At 37.9% G+C, this 27552-nt stretch overlaps 1 protein-coding gene across 10 annotated transcripts in view; it reads left to right on the forward strand.

Moving 5' to 3' along the window:
* Positions 1-27552, forward strand: part of LOC124365795 (ankyrin repeat domain-containing protein SOWAHC) — a 244344-nt gene that overhangs the window by 142621 nt on the left and 74171 nt on the right. For 8 of the 10 annotated variants that reach the window (XR_006922749.1, XR_006922750.1, XM_046821818.1 and 5 more), the window contains one exon: positions 16231-16242. Coding sequence is in view for 8 of the 10 variants with exons in the window: in XM_046821818.1 (XP_046677774.1) it covers positions 16231-16242 (12 nt within the window). In the remaining 2 variants the exon portion in view is untranslated. Of the gene's footprint in view, positions 1-16230; positions 16243-18904; positions 18908-19311; positions 19315-27552 lie in introns of all 10 variants that reach the window. The other 2 variants (XM_046821836.1, XM_046821827.1) reach the window with 2 other exon arrangements.

The following is a 27552-nucleotide window of genomic DNA, read 5'->3' on the forward strand; positions in this document are numbered from 1 at the left end:
TACGCAAATGAGGCGAATCCAAGAAAACTCGTGTACTTTTTACATAGTACCGCGACTCGGAGACGTCCTTGGGTCCTCGGCCACGGCAAGTGCAGCACGGCCCGGGAATGTCCCGGACTCTCAATATGGCAGTCGGAGACAATGGGAGGCGCAGCTACTTTACAAATCACCGGTTACTAATTACGCCTCTGTCACTACCGCTATTCCGTCTACAAGCGAACGCACTTATCTGCGCGCCTAATGCATGTCCAGAATGCCAAGGCTGTTGTAGGCGGTCACTCGGATTTATGTTCGTTTTGTGCGACCCGCGTGGCGTGCACGAATTAGTCGGGTGTCACCTTCCTCGTGGAGCAGTGATGCCGCTGACGGTCGAGCGCGACTTGGTTGCTGTGACTGGTTGTCACGTGATCGCGTCTAATGCATGTCCAGAATGTCATGGTTGTTGTAAGCGGTCACTCGGATTTATGTTCGTTTTGTGCGACCCGCGTGGCGTGCACGAATTAGTCGGGTGTCACCTTCCTCGTGGAGCAGTGATGCCGCTGACGGTCGAGCGCGACTTGGTTGCTGTGACTGGTTGTCACGTGATCGCGTCTAATGCATGTCCAGAATGTCATGGTTGTTGTAGGCGGTCACTCGGATTTATGTTCGTTTTGTGCGACCCGCGTGGCGTGCACGAATTAGTCGGGTGTCACCTTCCTCGTGGAGCAGTGATGCCGCTGACGGTCGAGCGCGACATGGTTGCTGTGACTGGTTGTCACGTGATCGCGTCCAATGCATGTCCAGAATGCCATGGTTGTTGTAGGCGGTCACTCAGGTTAAAAGTGATGTCGCTGATGGCCAAGTGACGCGACTTGGTTGCCGTGACTGGTTGTCACGTGATCGCGTCTAATGCATGTCCAGAATGCCATGGTTGTTGTAGGCGGTCACTCGGATTTACAGTCATGCCGCTGACGGTCGAGCGCGACTTGGTTGCTGTGACTGGTTGTTACATGATCGCGCCTAATGCATGTACAGAATGCCAAGGTTGTTGTTGGTGGTCACTCATCTTAATACATGTCCAGAATGACAAGGTTGTTGTAGGTGGTCACTCGGATTTACAGTGATGCCGCTGACGGTAGAGCGCGACTTAGTTGCTGTGACTGGTTGTCACGTGATCGCGCCTAATGCATGTCCAGAATGCCATGGTTGTTGTAGGTGGTCACTCGGATTTACAGTGATGCCGCTGACGGTAGAGCGCGACTTAGTTGCTGTGACTGGTTGTCAAGTGATCGCGCGTGTTTGAGCGACTGCAGTTATATACTCGTTTAGTAAATGAGATATATGCACGCTAATCAAACGTATATGTTGTTTCTAAGGGGACATTTTAGGTTCAAACCATAATTGTATTTAAACGACTGGTCAAAAAGATTTTGCGGTAAAGATATTGGTATTATTTACGTAATTCAGACTGATAAGAGGAAAGCATAGCTTTAATGGAACAAATTTATAATATTTTGCAATGAAATATCAGCTATTAATAATTTTGTTTTGTATTGTATTAATGGAATTAATAAAATAGTTATAATAATCTAGGTGACACGATACCTATTTCTATTTCATAATAATCAATTGCTTAGAGCTATTAAGGAGAAACAAAGGTCACAACAATTGCTTTCGTTAAAACAAAGGCTTAGAAGTAATATGAATGACCAGTAATTACTAGCTCTTTCCAAATAAACACAATCACATGCTAGAGACCTCCATATTGTGATAATTGCTGTGTAACACAAATAGCAATATATGTTGGCACCCTAGAAATGTCTTCTCGTAGTTTATATTGTATTGTCAGAAGTATGGCCTTAAAGTGATCGAAACAAGGTTTGATCGCTCTGTGCAGAAAGTTCGACTGTGCTTTATTTTTTTAGTGGTGTCGGCAGTTGCCCAAGGTGTGAGCAAAGCGTTACTAGAGTAGCCCGCACCAAAATAGTCCGATGTCATATGGTATGTCTGATGACCTGTCGTTCCCTGATGCTGTCTTACACGTAAAACAGGTAACCGTGTTACGTGCGAGGTCTAGAGGGAGGATTACAATGCAACTGCCTCTATTGGTCTATGATGGCGGGAGAAGCTCTAGTATTGATTTTCAGAATTGTTCACATTTTTGATTTTTTTAATATTCTATTGTGGTGAACACTACCAGGCCATTTAGCGTAAACACGTAAAAGGTGTCTTCACTATTATACACTGTACGTTAATGCTAACAAATGCCTGTATATTTTATATTCTTATGCAAGCAATGTGAGCAATCAATTCTTTAATTTTTTAATGTTTTTGGAAAATTTAATCTATACATCCCTGATTTGTTAAATGTTTAATTTGTTATATATAAAATTACCTTTCTAACAGTACTTTATTTGATACCTAAATCTTGTGTAACACTACTTAGATAGCCCGGAACCGATGCATGTACCTGTGAAAGGATTTCGTACTCCCACCTCTGGTCTCCGAAATTTCACATAAAATTTGTTACCTAACCACTCAGCGTTGTCTTTAATAAACCTGAATAACTTCTTATGATCTGGTGCAATGTTGCAAGATCCCTGTAGTCCTTCGGTTTTTTTATATGCATAAAATTTGCCATTTTTACCACCGCCTACATTGGACAACCACCTACAGAGATGTCTTAATAGTTTTTAAGTAATTTGTGACAATATTTAGTAAAGATAAATTTATTCATATATCAAGAAGTATTTGTTTATATGTTTAAACTTTTCCTATTGTTGTAAAGCCATTCCCTTACCCTCCATGCAAATGTTAGAATATGAGGCAATCGCTTAGTTTTTATTTATAATTCCATTAGCATAATCGGAGCTGTGTATTTACATTCTACAATGTTTTAAATTGTTATGTGTAGCTCTGCAGACTAAAGGAAACTTTGTTTTCACTCTAGAGAAACAAAATATGTGTTGTTGAATGGTAGACTAAACGTGTGTCCTCCCTTTGGGGTTGAACGTTTATCGATATACACCAGAATGTTGAATAATTCACATTCACCTTTTTATAATAGTTTATGTTTTCCTTTTTGATATAATTAATTATTGTAATAGATGACCTAGAAAAAAACCAGGCGACCACTGGATACTACTATTAAAATGTTGAATTGTTAATTGTAAGTTCAGTATTCCACCTTCCAACTGCTTAACGAACTTCTACAACTAAACAATTTGAGTGATAGACTAAGTAAAGTGCTCAGTCCAAAGAGTGCGTATACCTGTTGACGAGCATATCGTCTGTTACTGAAGAAGAATCATCACTACTTAGGCACCCATTTCACTGCAGTCCAAAACTGTACGCCTGGCTTGGAGCCACATAGTGATAAGCTCTTTCCAAAGTTTAAGAGCAAGATATATTGCAACATATAAAAAAAGCTATTTACAGAACGATGACTTAACGATGGCAATTAATACAATACAACAATATACTTTAAACAATTTGTATAATGCGTCACTGTCATTTTGCAATAGTTCGTGTAACATTATCAAATTTGTGTGTGGCTGTCTCTGCTACTGTTGCTAATTTCCCTCAATTCCGTCAGCTGCATGTTTTGGAGATCCTCATCTGCTGTCTACATCCAGTCAGTTCTTGTTTCCTTCTACTACCGGTCGTACAATTTTCAGTCTGTTTCATATCTGTTCCTTCCTACCGTTATATAAGAGGAATTTGTGTCTGAGATTATTTATCGTACAGTAGCAGTGAAATAATCGGAACTATGGAGAAAAGAACAATACAATTATAGATGAGGAGTTATAGGAAAGACACTCATATCACCAATACACCAATAGTAATCTATTTTAATTTGCATGACTACTCCTGCGCAGCATCGTAGAAACCTCGACTTGATTCCTTCTCCCAGCAACCCAGTTAGACGAGAAGACGATGCTGTTGTTATAGTCTGAACATTGTGTTTTTAATACATTTCAGTCAACTTCAGCAACATGCTATCTCAAAGTTTGGCTGTGCAGCAAACAAACCATTTCACACAGACATTCCACCTAATATTTGAGTATTAATGATACATAGCTTATCTGTCTTTTTTACAGAATATAACCATTCTCATTTGCTCTCTCTTGTTTAAGACTTATCTTTGCAATTCTGGTCTCTTAATCTCTTTATATTTCCTACTATCAGGAATGTTCATTCGACATTACTCAGAATTGGCACCTTGCGTGATTATTGTTAGCAAATGTTTTTATTTTATATATAATCTCGCGTGTAGCTAGAATATAGCTGCTGCATTGGATGTCAATAGCGACCCAACGTTATGACTTATATGCACGTTTTGCGGCTTACACAACAACAAAAAAACCGATATATTTCGGTCTCGCTGTTGATTGTACCATAAAATGGTAATCGGCCTACCCAAATTTCCAATAGTGTAAATTTAATGCTTAAATAAGTCGCAGATACAAAATTTATTAACATTTACACTCTTACTTTTGATACAAGCTATACATACTTAGAATCAAATTCTTATTTTCTTCTAGAATACGTTCAAGAAATATTTCACATTGGCCTATGAATGTTATATAATTATTTATTTTCGGCCTTAAAATGCGTAGTAGACGGTGGGCCGTGGGGACTGGCCGGACCTCCAGTGCAAAAGTGATACGCAAGCGCAGTGGCAGCCTAGATCTGTGTAATCAGAGACAACGATCTCGCTCCATAATCCTAATTCGCACCTCTCACGCCACATCTCGGCCTGGCGCTACCGGTAGCTGCTGCCGCTGCCACTGCCTCGGGCCGCCGCGTTAATCAAGGCGAGTAAGTGGAGCGATTTTTCACCTCCTGATCTCACACTTTCTAATGACTCATCGTCAAGGTCGTTATCACATTTACAAAGCAATTTGGGTTTTGTGTGTAAAAAAAGATTTGTATGTTAAGTAATGTAGTACAACCTTTGGCGCTTTACTCGCCAACCCTCGTACTCTGTGCTAGTAGGTATTCTCTCTGAAGATTTCGTAAATGTCTGAGGTAAGAATCTTTAAGATCCGGTTATACATGCAAGTGCGTATTTCTAAAACTCGCGTGTTCGTATGAAATTTTGTATTTGCAATTTGATACTACGGTAATTGACAAAGAATTACGATTTGGATACTCACAACGTGTGTACCATAAGCCATTGGTATAGTCTGAACCATTTTGGACACATGTTTGATTTTATTATTTTAATGCCTTGGACCAATTTCTGAAATATTAGTCACCCGTCAAGATTCACTAATACACAAAATGATTAAATTATCATAAATTGTGAAAATGCATAGTCCCAATTATACTGTGTTTATGGTAATGACGTGTCCATAGCCTAGACACGGTTTGCTATGTATTATAGCGAGACAGTTACTGTACAGTAGTTTAACACGTTGACTGTGGCAGACGCCGTAACTGCGCAGATTCGGTGTAGATTGTCCGGTCAACTCATTATAGAGCAGTAGTGAAGTGTGACGTTGTTGATGATCAATAATTATTTATCACCTAACGTTAAATATTGGCGCCTAATAGTATAATATTTACTGTCTTGTACTGCACCTGCTTGGATCACTAACGTTACTTCGTTACTGAGTCATATTTCGATTCACTGCAGACGTAAAAATGCACAATGCATTTACTATCCATGTTTATGTAAAATCTTATCACAGTCGTCGGAGTGTAGATGGTTTACACTGCGCCTCAGCAAATCCTTTGTCATTGAGTGAAAGAAGTCAAACAAAAATATTTGTTGTTAATGAATACATCGACAACCCAGTTCAACACTTCCACTAGTTTACTCATCGTGCCTCGTCTAGGGATTAGTTTACCTGTACCTAGGTCGTTGTAGTGCTGTTCTGGCATTAAAAATTAAATATTGTCGCTTCTTGAACCAAACTGTTAATTATTATTGTCGTACTCGGAACTATGTTTCCTCTCTCAAAGTTAGACAACCCTGTGGATGTCCAGGACTGGCAGTAATCACCAATTTTGTGACTGTGGTGGAAGAGTGGGGCAATAGGTCTAGTCTACTGCAGAGGATGTCTGTTGGATTGAGTGGATATAAGAAAGTCTCCTGTTCCCTTTAATTGGAGAGGATGAAATACTGCTGGCCTATTCTTCCAAGATGACATGACTGCGATGGAGCAGCTATCTCTACATGTGGGAGATCTGGACAGGTCTCTACCCCAACTTTAGCCATCTTGAATACTCGGTTTTGTTTGTATATCCTATAATTTTCCTCTTTTAGTATTAAAATTCTTTGGTTATAACATATACCCACATTTTAGCATTGAATAAAAACATGTTGCTATTATTCCTTCGGACCGACATCCTGTAATCTATCTCACCCTAGGCCCAGTATATTATGATCACTGCCGTGACCATTACCTATTAATTAGCACAACCTCTTGTGGGGAACATCAGCTGCTGTGTACGTCAATGTTGTGTGCAAGCGATTCGTATCTACATATTATGTTATTAGCTACACGTATAAGAACGATAACCATTCACAAAAGTGTTCCTTTTTTTTTGTTTTTTTAGTAGATTATAATTCCAATAGTGATCAACATGAAATATTTACGTTCATTTTGAAACAGGCATAAATCCCGTTCTTCCACTTTACCCATCTTGCACACAATAAGGGTTCCCGGGCGTATTTCACTTTAAGGTTCATAAAAATAATTGTCAACCGTAGTAAAGCGCCCTGAACGGTTCGGTCCTCGGGAATCAAGACTTTGGCGGTAATTTATGCCCCGATTTACATAAAACCCCTCAACACCGTGTCGCGAGATTTACGAGGGTAGAGATAAGGATCTGGAGGATGTATCATATTCAGCCACCGAGGAATGTACCAGGACCAGGACAATGCTGATAGTATCGGAGAGTCGAGTCGGCCAAGCCGCGAGGATTGAGAGACCAAGCTCGAGGTACGGCAGAACCCAGGCAGGCGCGGTCCGGCGCAGGCTCAGTTTATGGCTCACCGACGGTATAGTTCGCCGCCTACTCCCACTTTGTTTGTGCCTTCCTCTTCTTCTTCCCCTCGACTGCCAGCCAATTTGTATTTTATAGCGGCTTTCAAGATACTCGCTGAACAATGATACTGTGTTGGGACTCGATCTATTCCGCAGCGACTGACTGCTAACTCACCACTTCTACCGCACGTCTAGGAGAATCCTGATTGTGTGGGTCGTTGAATTCTCTTTAGTTGCTCTTGTTTTTGCCAGCAGTTCCTGCTTTCAAGAACATTGTACTTTCCCACAACCCCAGTAATAACACAATAGTTTCTTGTATGTCTTAATTTTTATAAATACGGACAATTTATATTCATTTAGTGCTTTTCCAATTTCTCCATACATAAGCACAACAAGACAACATATGTCGTCCCATTATGTTTATATTAACACCATACAGTGCCGTATATTAGTGATTATCAATTTTCACTTCCAGATTAATACATATCTGTCTTTTTTTCCAGAATATACCATGTTATTTTGCTCTCTGTCTTGTTAAGATTTACCTTTGCTATTCTCGTCTATTGATCTCCTTATATTTCCTGCTATCAGATTTGATACGTTGTGTATTTCTTGTTAGCAAATATATATCTATAAATAAACTAACAAACTATTGAATAGTTTCTATATTTCGTGGCATTTTATACCCACATCTTCAGGAAGCATTAATGACAGTATACATTTATAACAATAAACGAAATAAAGGACAATATAACTATAAAGTTTAAATACACAGCAAGGAAAACATTGAAAGACTCAGCTGTAATATCATAAGTAGCACAGGTAGAAATGTTGAAAAGTATACATTTATCTTAAATTTAAGCCAATTGGGTATTTAGAAACTTTGGGCGCGTTCAGGATTTGTTTTTTGTTTTTGTTTGTTTTTTTTTTCTACAATCTGCTTAGATTTTCTTCGGAATAAGGAAGGGCTTTATTAATTCTTTTAAGTTCATAACTCTTTTGTATTTTGTACTAGATGTTACCCGCGGCTTCGCACGCAATGTTTAGTACCGAAATCCTTATATTACTTAGTAAAAGTAATTATGATGTAATATGATGATATGAGTTCTATAAAAATTTTAAAACGTAAGTAGGCATACATCAGATAGATATTATTTAAGTTCATGGTAAATAGTATCAGAGTTTAACTTAATTATTATACAGTATCATGTTTGGCACGTGTAGGAGCATTTTTTGTTCTAATTAATTATATACATAACGTCACAGCTGAAACTGCCTTGTCATCCCGATCATGAAAACACAAATCTCGGATCACACAGGTCTCGGAAACTTACTTCGGTCAAAAAGCGTATATTTCCAGTCTTTGTCATATATTTCACTTACCTACTACGTCACAGTTTAGCTTGCCTCGATCAAAATACTATATACGTTCGATTATCTAGTTCTCGGAAATCTATTTTGGTCAAAATCGTGTTGACATAGTTAAGTTTGCCTTGTCCTGATGAAGAAAATACACACATAAGTAGGACCGAAAAGCCTATTACGACCTAGGGGGAAGTCCTACCTACTTACTATGTACTTTCGGTGTAAGAGGGAAATCTTTATTATTGTTTTGAAACATTCCAAAATAATTGTTATTAAAGTTTTGCGTTACACTTGTTATTTGGACTGTAGCCAGGGAAAGAATGAATCGTTGAGGCATGTTAGTATTCATTTCTATGTTTTTCCAAAAACCACTGTTAAAATGTAATATCATAATGTCAAGGAAGCCCACTAGTTTAAAGTAACTTACGTGAAAGTATTCATACCTTTGTTCATTAAGGTTAGTTTTATAACAGTATTTAATGCATTAGATGGTTTTAATTCGTCACTGGCGCAATATGGAGTAAAATTGATATATTAATGTCTTATTTACTATCTGCATTACACTACCGATCAAGCACTGTTTACTTATTATTGATAAAATTTAAATGTATACAGATGTTTCAGAAAGTTTGTCGAACTATTGCTGTCAACAGCTGTTTAGTGCCAGTTTAATTTGAATTATGAAACGTAAAAACTACAATTTTTTCTGAATTCCAAAATATTCCTCGGATTGCAATGGGCATTTCACAAATAGAATTAACCGAATTGGTCCAGCCGTTATCGAGATTTGCGCTTAGCAACACATTTTGCGAATTATTTTTATTTATAAGATTTTCCAAAATTTAAATGTAAACATATGTTTCTGCCACTGATGAACTTCAGCTGAAAGTGCCAACAGCTATTTAGGGTCAGTTAACTTTGGATTATGTGTCATAAATATTATAATTACCTTATCATAACATTCGAATGTAAACAAACTAATTTTTCAATTTGACTTCGACTTTATTTGGTGAAATGAATGTGTTAGGGTGGTAAAAAGCACTGGTAAAAAGGTAAAAAGTGTTTATTTAGACCAAAAGCTATACCTGTTCCAAATTTCAGCACAATATGTATAGCAGTTTCAGCGTGATTCAAGGACAAACCTCCAAACATCTAAACATACAAACATCCAAATATCCAAACATTCTAACTTTCGCATTTATAATATCAGTGGGATGTTTTGTGCTCAACAGCATGTTTGGCCAATGATTTCCCCTTGTATTTATGAAATATATTAAATCTGTGTCCTGTTATCCTGACTCTAATGTGATTTGATGTTTCCCCAACGTATTTACAATTTATTTGATACCTTACATTAAGAACACAATTTAGTTTGGCAATGATGAGATATGTTAAAGCAGGTAAGTTCGCGTTAGAGTTTTCATAAGTTTGCAGGAACGCGTTGAGGTTTATTGCACGATTTACTTTGGGTTATTCAGGTTGGTGCTTCAGCAATAACATTTTGGGTAACTGGAGATGAAATTAATACGTTGTGGGCAATTTTCACAATATTGTTAATTTTGTGTAGCTCAGGAAACATTGTGTAATATATCCTGAGTTTGTTGTATATTTGAAACTACTTGGTGGATAGTTTTGTTTGTTAATATGATTTTTATAAATTTGTTTATGGTAATTAAATTTTTTTGTGGTGTTGCTTAGTTTTTCAATGTGAATCAAGAAGTCTATATTTTTGCTGTATAACTTATTGGCTTATATAGGTAAAGTTTTTGAAATAGCCTTTTTATGTACATTAGATGACAACTTGAAATATATTTGCACATATGTAATGTGTTGTATGTATGAAAGATTAAATGTATATTTATAACGTCTTGCAATATTTTAAATCTATAATGGGCAAAAACTATTATTAATGTGCCGTGAAAAAATCAATAATGTTAAAAATACGTATTTTGCGTTTGAGCGTATTTATAACATTTATATTTTAAATAAAATATAACAAATTATGTAGTTATTAAGTGAATGCTCTGTTTTCAACTCAAATATGTTTTATTCGTAGTGGTGAAATAATCTTCAAAGATTTTTAAAAATATATAAAATTAATTACATGTATTAATTGTTTGTAACAAGATTTTATTTTATTTTTAAGAGTTACGTGCTGAGTTTTAATTAATCACTTGCTGCAAAATCATGTTAACAAAGCAACAGATATCCATCTTAAAAGCAGATTCAATTAACATTGAAGAAAATTTTCGTGTCAAGCTTGTTGTATCAGACCGTTTATAAATAACTCTGCTTTTAAAACATATTATGATGTGTCAAGTCGCTACGCGGCGCGACGATTGAGTACCAGCCAGTATGTAAACTACCTTGTGGAATTTTAAAAAATCGTTCAACGAATTAGCTACGTTTTTAGCATATTAATGACTAGATGTGTGATTTGTATAAATTGTGTCAGATAATCGCAGGGTCCGCTTGTACACATGTCGCGAATCTCTAAAATCGGGATATTATATGTAATTACTTAGTCTTACTTGTGACTCTGGTCATAATTTAGGCTCCTAGTTTGTTCTTCATTTATATATAAAATTATTTTTCGTAGTATTTAAACGCACAGTGTTTGGGAAGGTAGTTACTCCTAATAGGCGTAATTGCCTATTCTCTTTTTGTTAGCAAACGTTAGACGCGATCTTGTTATTATTTATGATAGCTGATATTCCCCCACCTAATTTTGATTATCTCGATTATAATCGAAAATTGTATGTAGAAAGTAAATGTCTGTACACTCCTTTCAACTTTTGGCTACGGAAGGGTTGTAAATATAACGTGACTTATTGCAACATTTGCCATTGTTCAATAAAATTTAAAAAAAAACTAAATTCTTGATCTTTTAACATCAATCTTCACTTTACTTTTGATCCATGTCTATGTATTTATCACTGTTCATTTACTCCGGAGTTTAATAGTCTTTTGTCTCGCTTATATACCCCCTGATCCTGCTTGACATCTTTTGTTTTGCTATTACCAGATCTCACCCATTTCACCGATAATCCCGGCTTATAAAGGTTTGCCATATTAATGAAACTTATCTCTATTATCAACTGAATGTACCTGAAGATCTGAGTCAACTCTTTGAACTTACTATATTAATCCATTATAAACTTCATCAGATTTTTAAGGTTTGTACGATATTGTAACTACCTTTCTTTAGGAGTTTTCATTAGAAAATCCTCTGTACTAAGGACATTCCTGTCTCCTAATGCACACAAAGTTGTGTGTGGAGTTGACTGATGTTTGTTATGATTTTTGACTTAGTGTCACAACAAATAACTACAATTTGTTCACCTTAATCCATGTGTTAGGAGTTAACATTCACAGTAATAAATTAGATTGTAGGATTCGATACGTAGTCTTATTGACTTTCATTCACTTAATAATTGCAACTGACTAAACATTCTGTTACCTTCCTGCGCACGTTTCATTTCTCACTTCATACCTGTCTTTCGCTACAGATTCAGATTTTGCTATAAAAGGGATTGTTTAACTAACACATTTGGATTTAAATGATAAAAACCCATCATTCTCAAATCTATATTTATACTAAGAATATCGTGTTAATTTTGTTCACTGGCATGATTGTATTTCTTGGGTTTCTGGAAGTGAGATAATCTCATTCATTGTTCAGGTAAGTTGAGGTAGGTTAGGGCAGGCAAGATCCCCGTTACCAAGTATGATGTACGAGTGTGTGCTACCCCAGACGCATGCTCGGTGCGTGGCCGACGATAGAGTTATTCGGTCGGCAGTACTGAGCCCGGCCCGGAATGGCTGGAATGGCCGCAGTCTGCACCAGTTATAATATATTTCTGTCCACTCCCGGTGCGGAATGCACCTGTACATTCTTCGGGCTGAATTAATCCAGGGGCCGTATGCACTGTACAATTTGTTATTTGTGCCTCCCCCCCCCTCCATCACTACAAGTGACCGAGCGGACCCCGGCGTCTACAAGTAGTTCTTCATATAATCTTATATCGTTCTTAGTAAATTATAATCTGTTATCGTTTCCTTGTGTAATACGATTATACGGCGTCGCTAAAATTACACTTTTTAAAAGTTATCCTGAAGTACAGTAGTTGGTTCAGGTAAGCTGTAGCTGAAAATGGGGTTTCTTCGACGGCGAGACAATTTTATAAGTGGTGCAAAAAGTACATTCATACAATTTTATATTTTTATTTTTTGATTATTCAGGATTGTATACGTAATCTTCTATTAATAGAAGCAGCGTAGTAAACTTAGAATAAAGCGAAAGAAAGTTATTTCTCTAAAACCCTAATTAGATATAAACGTTTCCTGTATCTAATATTGCGTTTAAATTGGTAGAGTTGAACTTAAAGATCTTCACCACTCCATAAAGCAGGTCTTATTGCCATTCTACATTGCTTCATATACTGTGTGCGGTTGTGTACTTGACTGTTACCACAGATATACATTATTGCCTTTTCACTGGACTTCTTAACAATCACTACTATATTTGTCCTCGTCACTACTTCATTCACTACTGAACTTCAGGACAATCACTTTGAGACTTTATAGCAATCTCCACAAAACCTAATTGAAAACCGTATTAAAGTTATAGCAATTTGTACTACATATCATTGCAATAACTACTAGACAATAACTACTGTTTTCGTAGTAGTCGCCACTAGACCTCAGTGAAAACACCATAATCTTATAGCAATTGGTACTACACATATATACAATACCTACTAAACTTGATAGCAATCGCTTCTAGACATCAGTGAAAACACTATAATCTTATAGCAATTGGTACTACACCTATATACAATACCCACTAAACTTGATAGCAATCGCTTCTAGACCTCAGTGAAAACACTACAATCTTATAGCAATTGGTACTACACCTATATACAATACCCACTAAACTTGATAGCAATCGCTTCTAGACCTCAGTGAAAACACTACAATCTTATAGCAATTGGTGTTACACCTATATACGATACCTACTAAACTTGATAGCAATCGCTTCTAGACCTCAGTGAAAATACTATTAGACTTATAGCGATTGGTGCTACAGAACTGCCAGTCGTAACTTTCTTAACGACTACATTATAATAAATCACCGAGTTCAATCGGCAATAAGTTTTGTGTAGGTTAATCTTACGCGTCAGGACGGAACGGTTTATTTTGTATAAATAGAAAATAAATTATCTGTATTTTATGTGGGTTGATGCGGGCGATGCCGGTATCAGCGAGTGTGCTTCCACGAGGGATGTTGAATTTGGAACAGTTTGGAAATGAATGTTGAGTGAAAGAAGGGAACAGAGCGGTTAAACGCATCTGCATGTCACGACCCCAGGCCTGGTCGTGCAGTGTTTGGCGCAGCGCCGCGCCTGGATGACAATTTTACAAGCACGGTGCCAGTAGATAAGGACGCAACCCGGAGTTCTAGACAGTTCCACGCTTCCTGCAGTTGCTGTTCTCGGCATCGTCCGAGTCGGAGATTGTGGATCTGGAAATCTGGACAGTGAACGCTTTCAAATATCAAATGGAACTAGTTCGTGCAATAATCCGAATTGTTCAATGGTCAAAATGAAATCGGTGTCACTTGCGGTATAGTGACGTAATCCAAGTGTGGCGATGCGGTTTGACCGTGGTGTGCCCGCGCTACTGGTGTGCCCGGGTTGGCGGACAGTGTTACTCCGATTTCGAGTTGAAATTACATATTATTTAGTACAATACCCACATTAAACTGTGAGTAGGTCGCTTTGATTTCCTGGATACTGAATCTTTTTAAGTACCAGTTTGTAGTATCGAAAACTGTACAGGCACCTAATTCTTCGTACCACACAAACTGTTCTTTATACCTCACCTTCTTCCAAACGTTTTAAAACTGCTACTGTCAAAAACATTATAAAATCTTTATTTGTTTTGATTCAAACAAGTAAAATAGGCAATAATGATAATCACAATTTAAAATATCTACTTTACACGATGATTTCTCGTGATTTTAAGAAAGAATGTGGACATTTCGTGGAAATGTAAAGTAGCTTAACCATTACCTCGAGCTAGAGAATTCTCTAAACTTTGTCGTATGTGATTGGTTCAGTCAATCAGTTATCAATGGATCGCAGCATGTGGTTTGCAGGATACCATGAACCGTTTCTAGACCTTAGTTGTTTGACAGTTGCAGAATTTCCCTTTCTTTCGGGAAACATTAGTATTACGTGATTGGACAGTGCTCGCTTTTCCTAGTTGACAACTTTTTATTCTTGGATTGGACTTGTATTGTTCGTTATTCCTGCAGGGTACTTGCTGAGAGAAGAAGTGTTGATGATCACCGTTTTGACGGATCTATTAACAGCTATGGGTAGGCCTTCGAATCCTCTGCAGGCTTGATGTAAGGTTAGGACATCTATTTGAGGTGTCGGCAACTCCGTGCACAGACTGCTCAATTGATGTTCAAGCAAAATAGAGATTTTTGTGTCTATAGATTATTGGAGCTGTAGTGAATGAATTTATAATAGATTATAGTCACAAAACACTGTAGTACACACCAACTATTAAGTAAAATATTGGTTTAAAAAACAATTACGTTTTAGACCAATTGTGCTTTAAATACCGGTCTCTCGATCGCCGAAACCAACCACTTTGGAAGAACCCGTAGATGATTATCTAGGCAAAGAAAGAGGATTGCCAACAACCGACTTCCTGGACCTGGGCGGGATGCTAACTGGCAGACGTAGAAACATTATCGTTAACATTTCTGGTCGAGGCGGGAGTGGTGGCGCAATCTAACGTGATTACCCGCAACTAGCGGCCGCATCAAACACCCATCTAGAACCGTAGAGCGTGCTACCGTTTCCAGGGCTGTAACGAGACCGGACGCCGCCATCAAACACCCATTACCACAAAAATGTAATGGACCGGGGGCATTGCCCATCTTTACCCTTGTTTACACTAATTTGTTTACAAATTCCCGTCCCGCTGCGCGGCAATAATTGAAAAGTTTAAATGCGACATAATGAGCGGGCGCGGATAATGGCGCGCGTTTACACCGCCTTCAGATTGAATTCCGTGGGACAAATTGGGCCGATCCGATCGAAAATAGTTTATTTTAAATTATAAATAATAAAAAATAATGAGCTGACCGGTAAAATTGAGCTATTACGAGTTGATTTATTTCTTCATAAGCTCGTAGGTAATGATTCAGCGGTTAAACCGGCCGATCTCACTTAAACGGTGTCGAATTATCCGGGATCCGTGTCAATTTGCGGCCGGGACTGCTTCGGTCGGGAACGGGTTCCTACAGGATGTCAGCCATCTTATAGAGTCCATTCACCATGTCAGTACTGTGCGGGGATCTGTGTGCTCGCCCGACACTAATATATAAATAAGCTGTGATAAAAATACAATAAAGCTAACACATTTCTTGAGATGTGAGGTAATGATACAAGAATATACGAGTATGTATCTTACGCTAAACCCTTCTTCACAAGGGAAGAGGAGGATTCTACAAAAGTTAAAGAGAACATCTTCCAGTATAGCCGGTTTATGACTATTGAGGCAAAATTTCATTTTGTGGTCGTAAACTATGTATAGTGCATGTTAGACAAGACACGTTTTTGCTTGTATCTATCTTTGAGGTTTGTTTTTATATCGGATTCCCTTGTTTAGTACAAACCGTGTCGAGCAATCAATTCTCCAATTACAACAGAATGAAGTAGAACTGTTTGAGGGATCTCGGCGGTTTTGTCTTATCCTTGTAAATCAAAGCAATGTCACTTTCAAGCATTTACACTGTTCTGATTTAATGTTACTTCTTTAATTTGTGGTTTTGTTTTGTTCCATGTACTGTTTGCTGCTGTCCTCGCAGGATCCATCGTCCGTGAGTATTTTATACAATTTGATTAATATAGTAAAATATAAGCAGCCGTTTCACTGTTGTAAACTAAATCTACATGACTCACGTTACTCTTGGTGCATGACTAATACCTGTTTACAAGTTATCTCAAGAAGTATGCAACCAAATGGATGAAGGCTCACATGTATTATGGCCAGCTAACTACTCCTCGAACGTGTATGGTATGCACATTTGACCCAAACCGTAGTTTGCAGTCCAGTATGAACACCTCATATTGTATACAAAGTACTCCATGCCGCCTCTACTAGTGGTATTTGAAACTTTACTCTTAACAACTCAAGGTCAAATATTCTATTCAAACAACCAGTTCATTTTCTGTCATAAGGATACGTTTATTATTGATCAGTGGTACTAAAACTGAAAATTCTCTTGGAATTTATCTGAAATAGTTATTTATGAAATAGAAAAAGATTTTGCATGTTTGTTGGGGGAACTCATAGACCTATTGGAATAGTTCAACTTTTAAATTTGATAATTTAGATTTTTCATTCTCTTATTATCCGACTGGACCTTAATGAAATAGTGTCGTTACCCATCCATCTATCCGTCTGTTTGTGTGAACTCTTGTTAGAACGATCCTAGAGCCTCTCTTGGGGCAAAGAAGAACCTTATTGATTTTGGGATCAAAAGGTTAAAGGACCGTCCGTTTGTCTGTCTGCCCCTATGTGCAATTACTCTTGATAGAATGGTCGTAGAGATTAGAAAGTGGGGATATAGGTTCCTCTTGGTCCAAGGAAGATCTCTATTGATTTTGTGTTGAAAATATCAAAGAGCCGTCCGTCCGTGTATGTTAAACCGTATAAGCGATAATTTTATCGTACTTAGAGACTTTCATGGGAGTCCGTACTCTGTTTGTTTAGTCCTATGTAAAGAATACTTAGAGTCAAGCATTTACATCTTATTATAAAACATAATCCCACTATGTCGTAACAATGTCTATCATATGTGCACAACGTCCGTCATCTCGAGCCAGTCATTATACAAGTCAGAATTCTTTCTTTTTTTGCTAGAAACTCATAGCAAAGATACGTTTGTGATATTTTTCTTGTTCAGGGCAAGAGAGTGGAAGGTAATGTTAAGGGCTCACAATTACCGTACATTCGCAAGTTTTGAGAAACGTACCCAAACCCATTCCCAGTAAAACGAGGATGTGTTTTCGCCAATTAAAATTTGCACGTCACTTGTATCAGCTGAGATGTTGATATACCGCCCATCACACATACCACCGCCACATTATACATACACCTATCTTACCTTCCCATCTTTCGGGACTCACTGAAGGAATTTTAGTTTATTACTTTTTTCTACATTTAGTTTGCAAGTCTATTTTTTCCCAACCGTCGCGTTCCCTTAATTATGAAAAATTCCTCGTATGACCGGTACCATTAATTATGCTCTGGACGCACGTTACTTAGCATGGACGTTGCTGCCCTTGCCACGCACTGCCGAATCGGTTAACTTTGGAGGTTCTTCATCATCCGGACAGTTGGCAGTCTCGTATTAATTTTTGGGTTGGCTGATTTTCAGTAAGTATGGTTAGGTCCAAACTTTTTATCGTCGCCCAAAAGTCAATATAATTTGTGGCGTGTACCAATAAAGTGTTACATTTTTCAAGTATTTGTCAGAACAAAATCAAAAATAACGTTATATAATACACCGACGTTCAATGGTTGTATTAAGAATGTATTTCTTTACCTTTTCGTACTGTTTAGCATATTTACGAAAATGTACGCTACTTTTTGTTTCATTGGGATTTGGATTCCAAAGTTATTTGTTTTAACTATCATTTTACGCTTACCACGTCACATCACGTTGAAACATTACTAAAACAATTAATCTCTTGAAAGATTTGGGGTTTTAAACGAAATGGTCAGTAAGCGATAAATATAAACTGTCCCAAGTTACCAAGCTTTTTATAGTTTTATACTGTTCTGTTATTATTATTTAATACAATTATTTTCTTTTTTATGTTATTTCTAAGGTTTCTGTTTATATTGTTTTATTTGTACAGGACTGTTGTTATAATTGTATTCTGTTATGCCCGATATTTACGTATCACAGTCAAGTTGATCGAGGATTGGTGGATCTTCAGCCAATCACGCTGTGACTCCGCTCTCTTTTCTCACCTGTATAAGTGTATATGCATCACTGGCTTTCGCGAGACCTTTTCAAAGTGGTTTGAGCTGAAAAATGGAGATGAGAGTCATGGCATTGTTTGTTCGCATGAGTCTTATAACAGGAATGTAGTAAGTTTTCTCTGAACTAAAAGAACTCCCAACTAAAAAAAATTGTTTTATTTCAAACGTTCCAACACTTTATAAATAAAAATTATATTTTAAGATGAACGTTCAGTAAATATGACATCCAAGTTAGTTTATACAGAATTGATAGTTTCTTATTGAACACAAAACCCCCCTTCTGGTATTTGAAAGTGTGTATTATCTACTTGTATTGTGTTGAGTAGTATAATGGAGTCGTATTTTGGCAAATGCCGCTTGTTTTGAGCTAATGAGTCCGGTTGTTGGTCGCTCACTGAAGCCGATGCGATGTATGTTTGTTGCATGTTTGCCGCTGACCTGTCCTGTCACGTCACGCATAATGGACGCATCTCGCTCTCTCTCCACAGGGCGTAAGTATTTTTAACATTTTCGGATGTATTTAATATATTTATGGTTATGTATTACTTTTTGTGTTATTGTCTTTTATTTTATTTGTATTTTACATTTATTTAAAGATAACTTTCAACAATATTATTATAAAATAGCATTTTTTTAGTTTTGGATGAACAAAATAAAAAATGTAATATACAAAAACAAATTATTTACTATGTGTATGTTAGATCTGAAATTGTTAATATGGTTGTGCCTAATGTATTTCAAATTTCATAATATATAATTCTTAACATGTACTGAATTGTATATACTACGTATACTCTCTTATGAAATACAAAAAACATTGTAGACAATGTGACGTAAATTCACAAAAAATCTGTTTGAAAAAATCAAGATGGTCGCAAAGGTGTAGTCTTGTTAGTATGTAGGTACTACTAACTTTGTGTTGACAGAAGGATATGACGGTTCAGATTCAACTTGTATGGACTAGTTAAGTTACTAGCTCTGATTGTCCACTTTCTCCTAGAACTGTCCATGTCTGCGGTGAGGATGTTGACGCCGGTATAATGAGCGGTGGAGTGCAGGGGCCGAGTCGTGCTGCCGCTACCGTATAAATAATAGGACAAAACCCCGCTTATCTCCAGACAGCCTGTGCATATTTTAACGTAAGCGCAGGCATAAACTACATTTTTATGACATGTTAAACAAAATGAACGTCAGGGGGTCGCTCCGAGAGGGGCCTCCTTATTTACATGGCTGCGTCTCTGTCCCCGAGACCAGGAGGCGCAGCGCACATGCGCAATACGGTAATGATAACATTCCTGCCCAGCCGCCGTGTCTGCGCATGTCACTTGCTCTGCTCACTTGCGTAGTGTGGACGCACATCGAGTTATGGAAATCTTACGTTTTAACGGAGTGGCGCCATAACGTTTAACTTTTAACAAAGTATTTTCTTGAATTCTTGAACCTTTCATGACGTGGTCAATAGCCAATAGTCAATAGTCAAGCTCTTTATTGCATAGCCATGGGTTACATGTATAGCGTGCGTAAATTACTCGTATATACAATTTTACCATCCACTCTACATCAAAATGAACATTCAAACAAACAGTATTTCATTGACACGCTTTCCTTCCATTTGCCAATTTCCCCACCTTCAGCGTCGGAGTGTTATCCCGATTTGGTGGTCTCCCAGTTTAATTCAAAAACCTCGTTGATATTATTAAATCCCTGTGCGAGTTTTGAGTGTTATGGGCGTTGGGGCATTTTTTTATCCAGTATGGCAGCTTGTTAATAAAATGAACAACCGCCTGCGACGGAAGGCGTTCATAAACCACCGTTCTGTGTTGACTAGTTAGGTAGTTTTCCCTGCCTCTGGTCTCATACAAATGCATGTCTCGGCCAGTTGTCTTGACACATTTATACATACAAAACGTAGAGACTCAGGAGGGTCAACTGGTGCAAATTTTTGAAGGACTCTGCATGACTCTCTTAAATTCAAATTTGCTATTATTCAATCGCTTGTTCTTGCAATCTGAACACTCGTCAACTGGTTGATTGCATATGCAATCCCATAGTACCACTCCTTAGGTAAGGTGGGGGTAAATCAAGCCACAATACGCCGTCATCAATACCTGAGTAGGGCAATAATTTAGCTAGGTTTCTCAAAACGTAAATGCATGAGGATATTTTGGCGCAAACATTGCCAACTTGATCATTCCACGTCAACTGTCGATCAAGGTGTATTCCAAGGAATTTCGTACTGTAGACTTCTTCAAGTATAGGATCTGACAATATGGCGGCAGGGCTATACTGGGAGTCCACAGGCTCAAGGGCAAAGTTGATGACATTGGTCTTTCATGTGTTCGTTTTGAGATTGAGGCTGTTGATTTTACAAAAGAGCCAGGAAAATTGTCGATTTGTCGCTGTAAAAGAGAGTCGTGTCATCAGCGTACTGCACTACCCTTCCTTGCAGTATTAATCACCTAATGTCGCTGATATATAGCAGAAATAGAATTGGACTGAGAATTGATCCCTTTGGGACCCAGTAGCTCAACTTGAGTTCTGTCGCTTAAAAACGATCTAAACCACAAATTTTGGCTTGCCTCGGATGCGTGTTTCCAATTTGTCAAGCAGATTATTGTGGGCAACACAATCGAATGCGTGGTGACAGTTCTAGTATTATTATTATATTCTAGATATTATTAATTCGAATAAAACATGAATAATATCTCTAGTGATGTTCCAATGTAAAATCTAAACACATCAAACTTCATATTGTATAAATATGGTTTATCAACCTTATCTTCCCATTTGCAACTACATTAATTTCTTGAATATAGCTATTTTATTCTAGTTGGATTGATATTAAAAGGAATCATTTCTGGTGTACTGCTTAGGCGCACAATACATATTATGAAAGAGCATGGGCCATACTAAAGAAAATCATATCTGTAGGCACATTTTACAGCACAGAATAGTTACAATAAGCATAAAGTTTTCATATTTTGATGATTATTTTTATACCTATGAAACAGGCGTTTTATACTTATAATTGATAAAAAAAATAATCCACCGTTAGTGGCAAGCTCAAGCTGAGCAGTTTGAACATTTCATTCTCCAGAATACCTCATGCTGTTCCCCAAAGTCCATCGTTAGAATACTTGTAGCCAAGGATGCACACGAAAATGGTTGAATAAAAGCATGATCTTATTTAACAAAATCATTTTGTTTAAGTACGTAACAGTACTTTTCCTAATATTTATCAGCCAAACAGGCAAAATAAAAGAATACCCAGATTTGGTGGGAGGGGGATTGAGAATTAAATATTGGTGCTGATTTCTGACGAATATCCATTAAGGCAGAAATGTATGAAGAACTATTGAAGCTGTGTTCCACCCAGATTGCTAATGGGCAGGGATGTTTTTACTGAAGGGGTGGGTTAGGGACCGTACAAGACATTATGCTAAGCAGCAGGCCAGCCCAGGGCGATCAAGGCTCTGCTCCTCATTCTCGCCACAGAATTTTGGTCAAGATCAAATCAGTGCCAATTATGCATAACATCGCCGTAGAATACGACGATATTATGGTAAATGGTCGGTGAAGAGTCCGGGAAACAATGCTCTCCCGCCAAGAGCGTCAGGGGTCGCTAATGAATATTTAGAAACGTCTTCATTATGTGGCCTTGAAATAGTGGTTCCAGTTTTCTCTGAATGAAACAGACGGGATTATGTTGTGGGTAATAAAGACTTGTAATGCTACTGTTTTGGGAACAACGATGTTACTTATCTGTGGCATCTTCACGGTTCAGTGGTCCTGGTGAGGGTCATTCAGACCTTCTGTAAATTCTGAGATAAAACCTGATATTTAACATAGATTAAACTTTCGGAGATTTTATTACAGATGTAAGCAGTCTAGTCGTGAATAGAGTGTATAAATTGTGAGGGGTTTCTCCAGCCGCACTTGTAAGGTATTCGTCAATCGTGTCACCAGCATTGAAAATCCAAATTGTTTGCACAAATATTATATTTAAATGCAGGCTCCTTGAACTTATTCGTTTAATTTTCACTCGTATATTCAGCAAAATTTTAAAATCCACAAAACCTAACTGTTGAAAAAGATACCATAGAAAATGACGTTTCTGAATGAAACCCAAATAATATCTTACCGATCAAAGAAAAACGTAACTAAAGTTAAACCCAAATAATTGGTTGTTATTCAAGAGATATTATAAGTTTTAAAAAGATGGCCTTTGTCAAATATAAATCCAAATAATGTCCTTCTGTACAAAGAAAATATTAAATTTGCCTGTTTTTATAACAACAAGCTTTTAAATGCTTTAATATTTTCAACTACGGTTAATATTTTCACGGCTGATAGGCAAATTAATATTATAAGCAAAATGACTAGTGCTGCAGGTGCTACATGGGTCCACGTTCCAAATGTTGGAGTCTATGAAATAAATGAATGCCTCTGTGTAATCCACCACATTTACAGGCTTTTTCTCCTCGTTCTGTTGTATGTTGGTGACACTCACAGTTCCAACGCCTCGTGGTCACTCGCACCTGCCTGCTCAGTGACAACTAGGGCCCTCTCTATTTACATACTTGATTATGATTGCCACACACTCGTAGCCCACTGCCCACGACAATGACCCGGACAGCTGTCCCCCCCCCCCACAAGGGGTTTGTGGTGCGACCGCGTCAAAACGGCCACCTTGTCACCGCAACGGTTCGGGCACGCGACAATTTTGGCACCTGTGCAAATTTGAGACGGAACCGTTTTATCGGCAGATGTAGGTGTAGTTTGCGCCACTTAGTTTTCGGATCCATTCGCGTACCAGGTAATGAGGTAAAAACAATTATATAATGTATTCTATTGATTTACTAAGTTTTTAAAAATATTTTGTTCTCTAATTATTGCTATTATCGTACAATTTGCTCAGTAGTAGTTATATTGTCCTAATGTCGGAACTACAACCAAAATCCCTCATTGTTTTATAATTTTGTCTATTATAACAGTAATTCAACCCCTGTATGGATCTTGTTTTATTTCTGTAAACATATAGACTCCTGATGGGTGTACGTACATCGTTAGCCGGTTAACAGCGACATGTAGTCCACATTCTGTTGCGACGGTTATCTGATCGTGCGGATGAGCGAGAGCGCTCACCATTAATGAGCACAACGTAAAATTAACCCGGGAACGCGGGTACGCGCGACAGTGCCGCTGCCCTCCGGTCTCGGCCGCGGCGGACTTTAAACGCGATCGAACCGCTCATGGCGACCATAATCTTTCCATATTTTAGCCTTGCTGACGATACCCCAGCGCTGAACCGAAATTTCCATTTCGGGCGCCGAGATAAGAGATTATACGGCAGCGGGAGTTCACGTTAAGCTTTATATTATACGAAATTAATATAAGAGCGATAGTAACGTGGCCTGCGGCGGCGCGTCGTACAGGCACGCACGTCACGCGGGCCGCGGCCTGGCGCGATAGCGCGTACATTCAATTTGGCCCACAGTAGCGGACGAGGCTTGTACGACACGGGCTGCCGACTCCCGTACACCGTGCTCCATTCATCTCCACCTCATTCACGGTCGGAGATCTCGTGATTGGGAGCCAAGCGCACACCACAATTTCTTAATTAATAAGTTCCACTTAATTGTTGCCTTTATTAATGTTGGTTGCTTCTTCCACAATTATCATGTGATCGATTGCTGTCTGGCTGGTGTTTTCTATCTAACATTTAGTTTCCTGAGTAACCGTGCTACATTTTTATGTTTGTCGTAAGAAGGGTTATTTCAAATTTATAGCTTACAATGTTGTGATTTATTTGACCGTTGGGAGTTATAATTGCGATATCCGTTGATTCGCTCATTTATTTTCTTGATACTCTAACCAGTATGTTTTGATGGTGGCAATCAGCCCCTAATAGAACCCTGAATATAGGAAATTTGAAATTTATTTTCATCGGTTTATTAAAACCATATCAAAAAAATGTGAGATCAATGTCAATATATTCATTATTGATCAAAAATTAGATCAATCCCTACCGTGTCAAATAGTTAACAGTTACAAAATTTCGTAAGATCTATCCGAAGTCCCTTAAACCATTACTCTCACGAAGCACAATTTCAGGAACTTCAAGTAATTTTATAGTGTGCGGTACTTGGCCTATTTTTCTGCTTATTACTTTCTTATTTTTAGATGATTGAAAATCTTTTATCTGTACCTTATCCATACTTTGAAAACTTCGAGGTCAGTCTTTTAACTCTATTTTCTTGACTAATGTAAAACTTTTTATTTTCTAATAAGTCTATGTATTTCAACAATGGCAAAAAAACATTATAATTACTTCAATGTTTAAGACAGTGGGATTTTATTGTGATTTGTTGTTACTTCTAATAATACATATTAAAAGTACGAGTACAAGAACTTTCTTCATGTAACCGAACGTTCTCGTGTCATTACACCTTATTGTAGAGCAAGCTTGTAACGCTACCTATACACCAGTTGAATGCGTTGGCATCGGGAGCCAGTAAAATTTACCGCACACAGCGAGGAAAATCCAACCGAACACGTTTTATGTGCAATGCTGTCCTCATTCCTGTCGATCTTCTCTTCAATGTCTAATTGTGGCAAATGTTTCACACGCCTCGGATTAAATCTTCAGCACAAAGGGATTTAATGGACATCCTTGTACGTATATATGTTGATTTACCAAATTATCTCCGAGATATTACGAATCTCATGATATCAAATCGTCAACTAGGTGAACTACACTAATTTCTTTAAGTTAAAAATACTGTTCACGTAAATAAAATGAAATCCTCCAAGTATTCACTTCTTCCTCGGCAGGTGTAGAGGAGGTGTACGCAACAAAAGTCGACAAGGGGGTGTAAGGGAGGTTGCGTGGGTACGCTAACTTAGCTGCTCGCTTGCAGTAACCGACACACAAATTACGCGTTATAGCCGTTTATGATGTTAATTGCGTACGTTTATTGCCAATAAATTCACTACCGATGCGAACTACTTGCTCTACATGAGGCAATTTGGTGCCGTTTGTTGTTTGCTTTACGAACCGTGAAAAACAACAGGTACAACTGTAAAACTGACTGCTTTCTGGTCCTGAGAATGTTTGCCTTGTAACCGAAATAAAATGAGACTCATTCTATTCTTCAGGATTGGTTTATTCGGGTATTTAAGTTGTTTTCAGTGAACTTAACAAATACGGCCTGACTTGAATTATAAAGTTTACTAAGTTTATATAAGTGTTACTTTATTACCGAACGTACTTTTAACAAGACCTATTCGCTCACCAGCATTGAACGTATCTCCCGATTACTTTTTTAGGGTTCCAATACGAAATCTTAAAACCTATAATAATATTACTTACTGTTATTGACACACAGCAAATGTCTGAAATTAAAATTAAACTACGATGTTAGGAAACTTCAATTTATGTAAAAAAAAAGTGTAAGACATGTCTTTAAAATAAGAAAATTAGTGCATGTCGCTATGTTTATTAATTGATATACTGTGGTTATCTTCGATCTAACCACAAACTAACCGTTTTCTATTGCGTTTGATCGCGGTTTCATGCAAGGTTTAATTACTTTTTAAATCTACCTTTTGCCAGTAGTAAAAAAAATCTTTTTCTACTTGAGGATGAATTACGTGCAGGGTGTTATATACGGGGAAATGATATGTGGTCCTTGGCTCTCAACAAGTATCTGGTATTACAAAAGCAGTTGATGTATTTAACTATATACATACTTCATTATTTATTTAGTGTCATGGGATTGATTCTTTTAACTCTTCAAGAGATTTGCGCGTCTGACGTGTTTGGCATTTTATACGTTGGCTTCATCCAAATTAATTTCATATTCAAATTGTCGATGCTTTGAAGGATCCGACAGTAACGAAAGTCGCCGAATTCACTGTAACATTTCCCGCATAATAACCTTTGGGCCTTTTTTAAAAAAATCAATCGAATCCTTTCGTGGACCAAGAGGAACCTGTGTATCAGTTTTCAAGCCTCTAGAAACGGTTAAGTGTACGACAACAGGCGTATAGACGGACAACACGATTTCAAGAAGGGCCTTAATAATATCTAGGAAGACAACGGTACAATAAGAATGTGAAGACTTGAAGGTTATCATTTATTCAAAATCGTGATCTAAACGACGCGACGCGACGATTTGTACTCTTGATACACTCAACTGGGCAGTAATCGTATTGACACTTAAGCTGTCTGGTAACAAAAGAAATATTTTTGTCTCCAGCAGGTCGACAGGGCAGTATAATTAGTGTCGAAGACAGTAGCTGTTGGGCCGAGGCAGGTGTACAGGGACATTCACGGATCGCCCGCTGACGGACATATCGCCCTCTAATTGCGGCTACCGCCGTTTGTCTCTCACTTGTCGCCGCCTTCAACTCGTCCAAAACCGAATTATCCCCCCTCACTGTAACTCACTTGTTCAGTTTTTAGAAACATCTTATTTTTGTCTTTTTCAAAGGTTCAAGTATTTGAACTACTGTTAACTTATAAACTAGTTATAAGGAAACGGAAATATCGGGAATAAATTTAAAACAGTATGTGGTATGGGGGGGCGGTAAGCAGTACTTGTGTCCCACGTATATTATTACATCGTTACATTTTACTCGATAACTGTAATATAACGTTTGCTTGAATACAAATGTCGAGTGAGTGGATATTGTAAATATACGGGGCAGGTGAATGAGTGAAGCCAGACACCTGCTGTGTGCGCCGCACTACTCTGTGGGGACTGTAACTTAGTAATCTGATTGTACGCCATAACACGTGTCATTTCAATTTTGAGATGTTCTGTGGACAGGCAGATGGAAGAGAATTGTGCCAGCCTCTTGAGTGATAGTGCTTCAATGATGTCAGTGATGCTCAGCTAAATCCCATGTATTATGTATGTAGAAGCAACTATAAAGTCTACAGATGAAATTTTTCTTGAGATTAATTGCGGGTAGTTAGACTACATGTGGTTTAATGACTGCACTCAGTCCGTTTACACATTTGTTTATTCTACGACTTTCTCGTTGCCGTGATGGTTACCTATAAGAGCAATTTAAGAACGCTCGCTGACACTAAGCCAAATCACCATCATGGGAATTCGATGTTGCCTGT

This window comes from Homalodisca vitripennis, chromosome 1 (genome assembly GCF_021130785.1).
Source record: "Homalodisca vitripennis isolate AUS2020 chromosome 1, UT_GWSS_2.1, whole genome shotgun sequence".
Lineage (NCBI taxonomy): Eukaryota > Metazoa > Arthropoda > Insecta > Hemiptera > Cicadellidae > Homalodisca > Homalodisca vitripennis.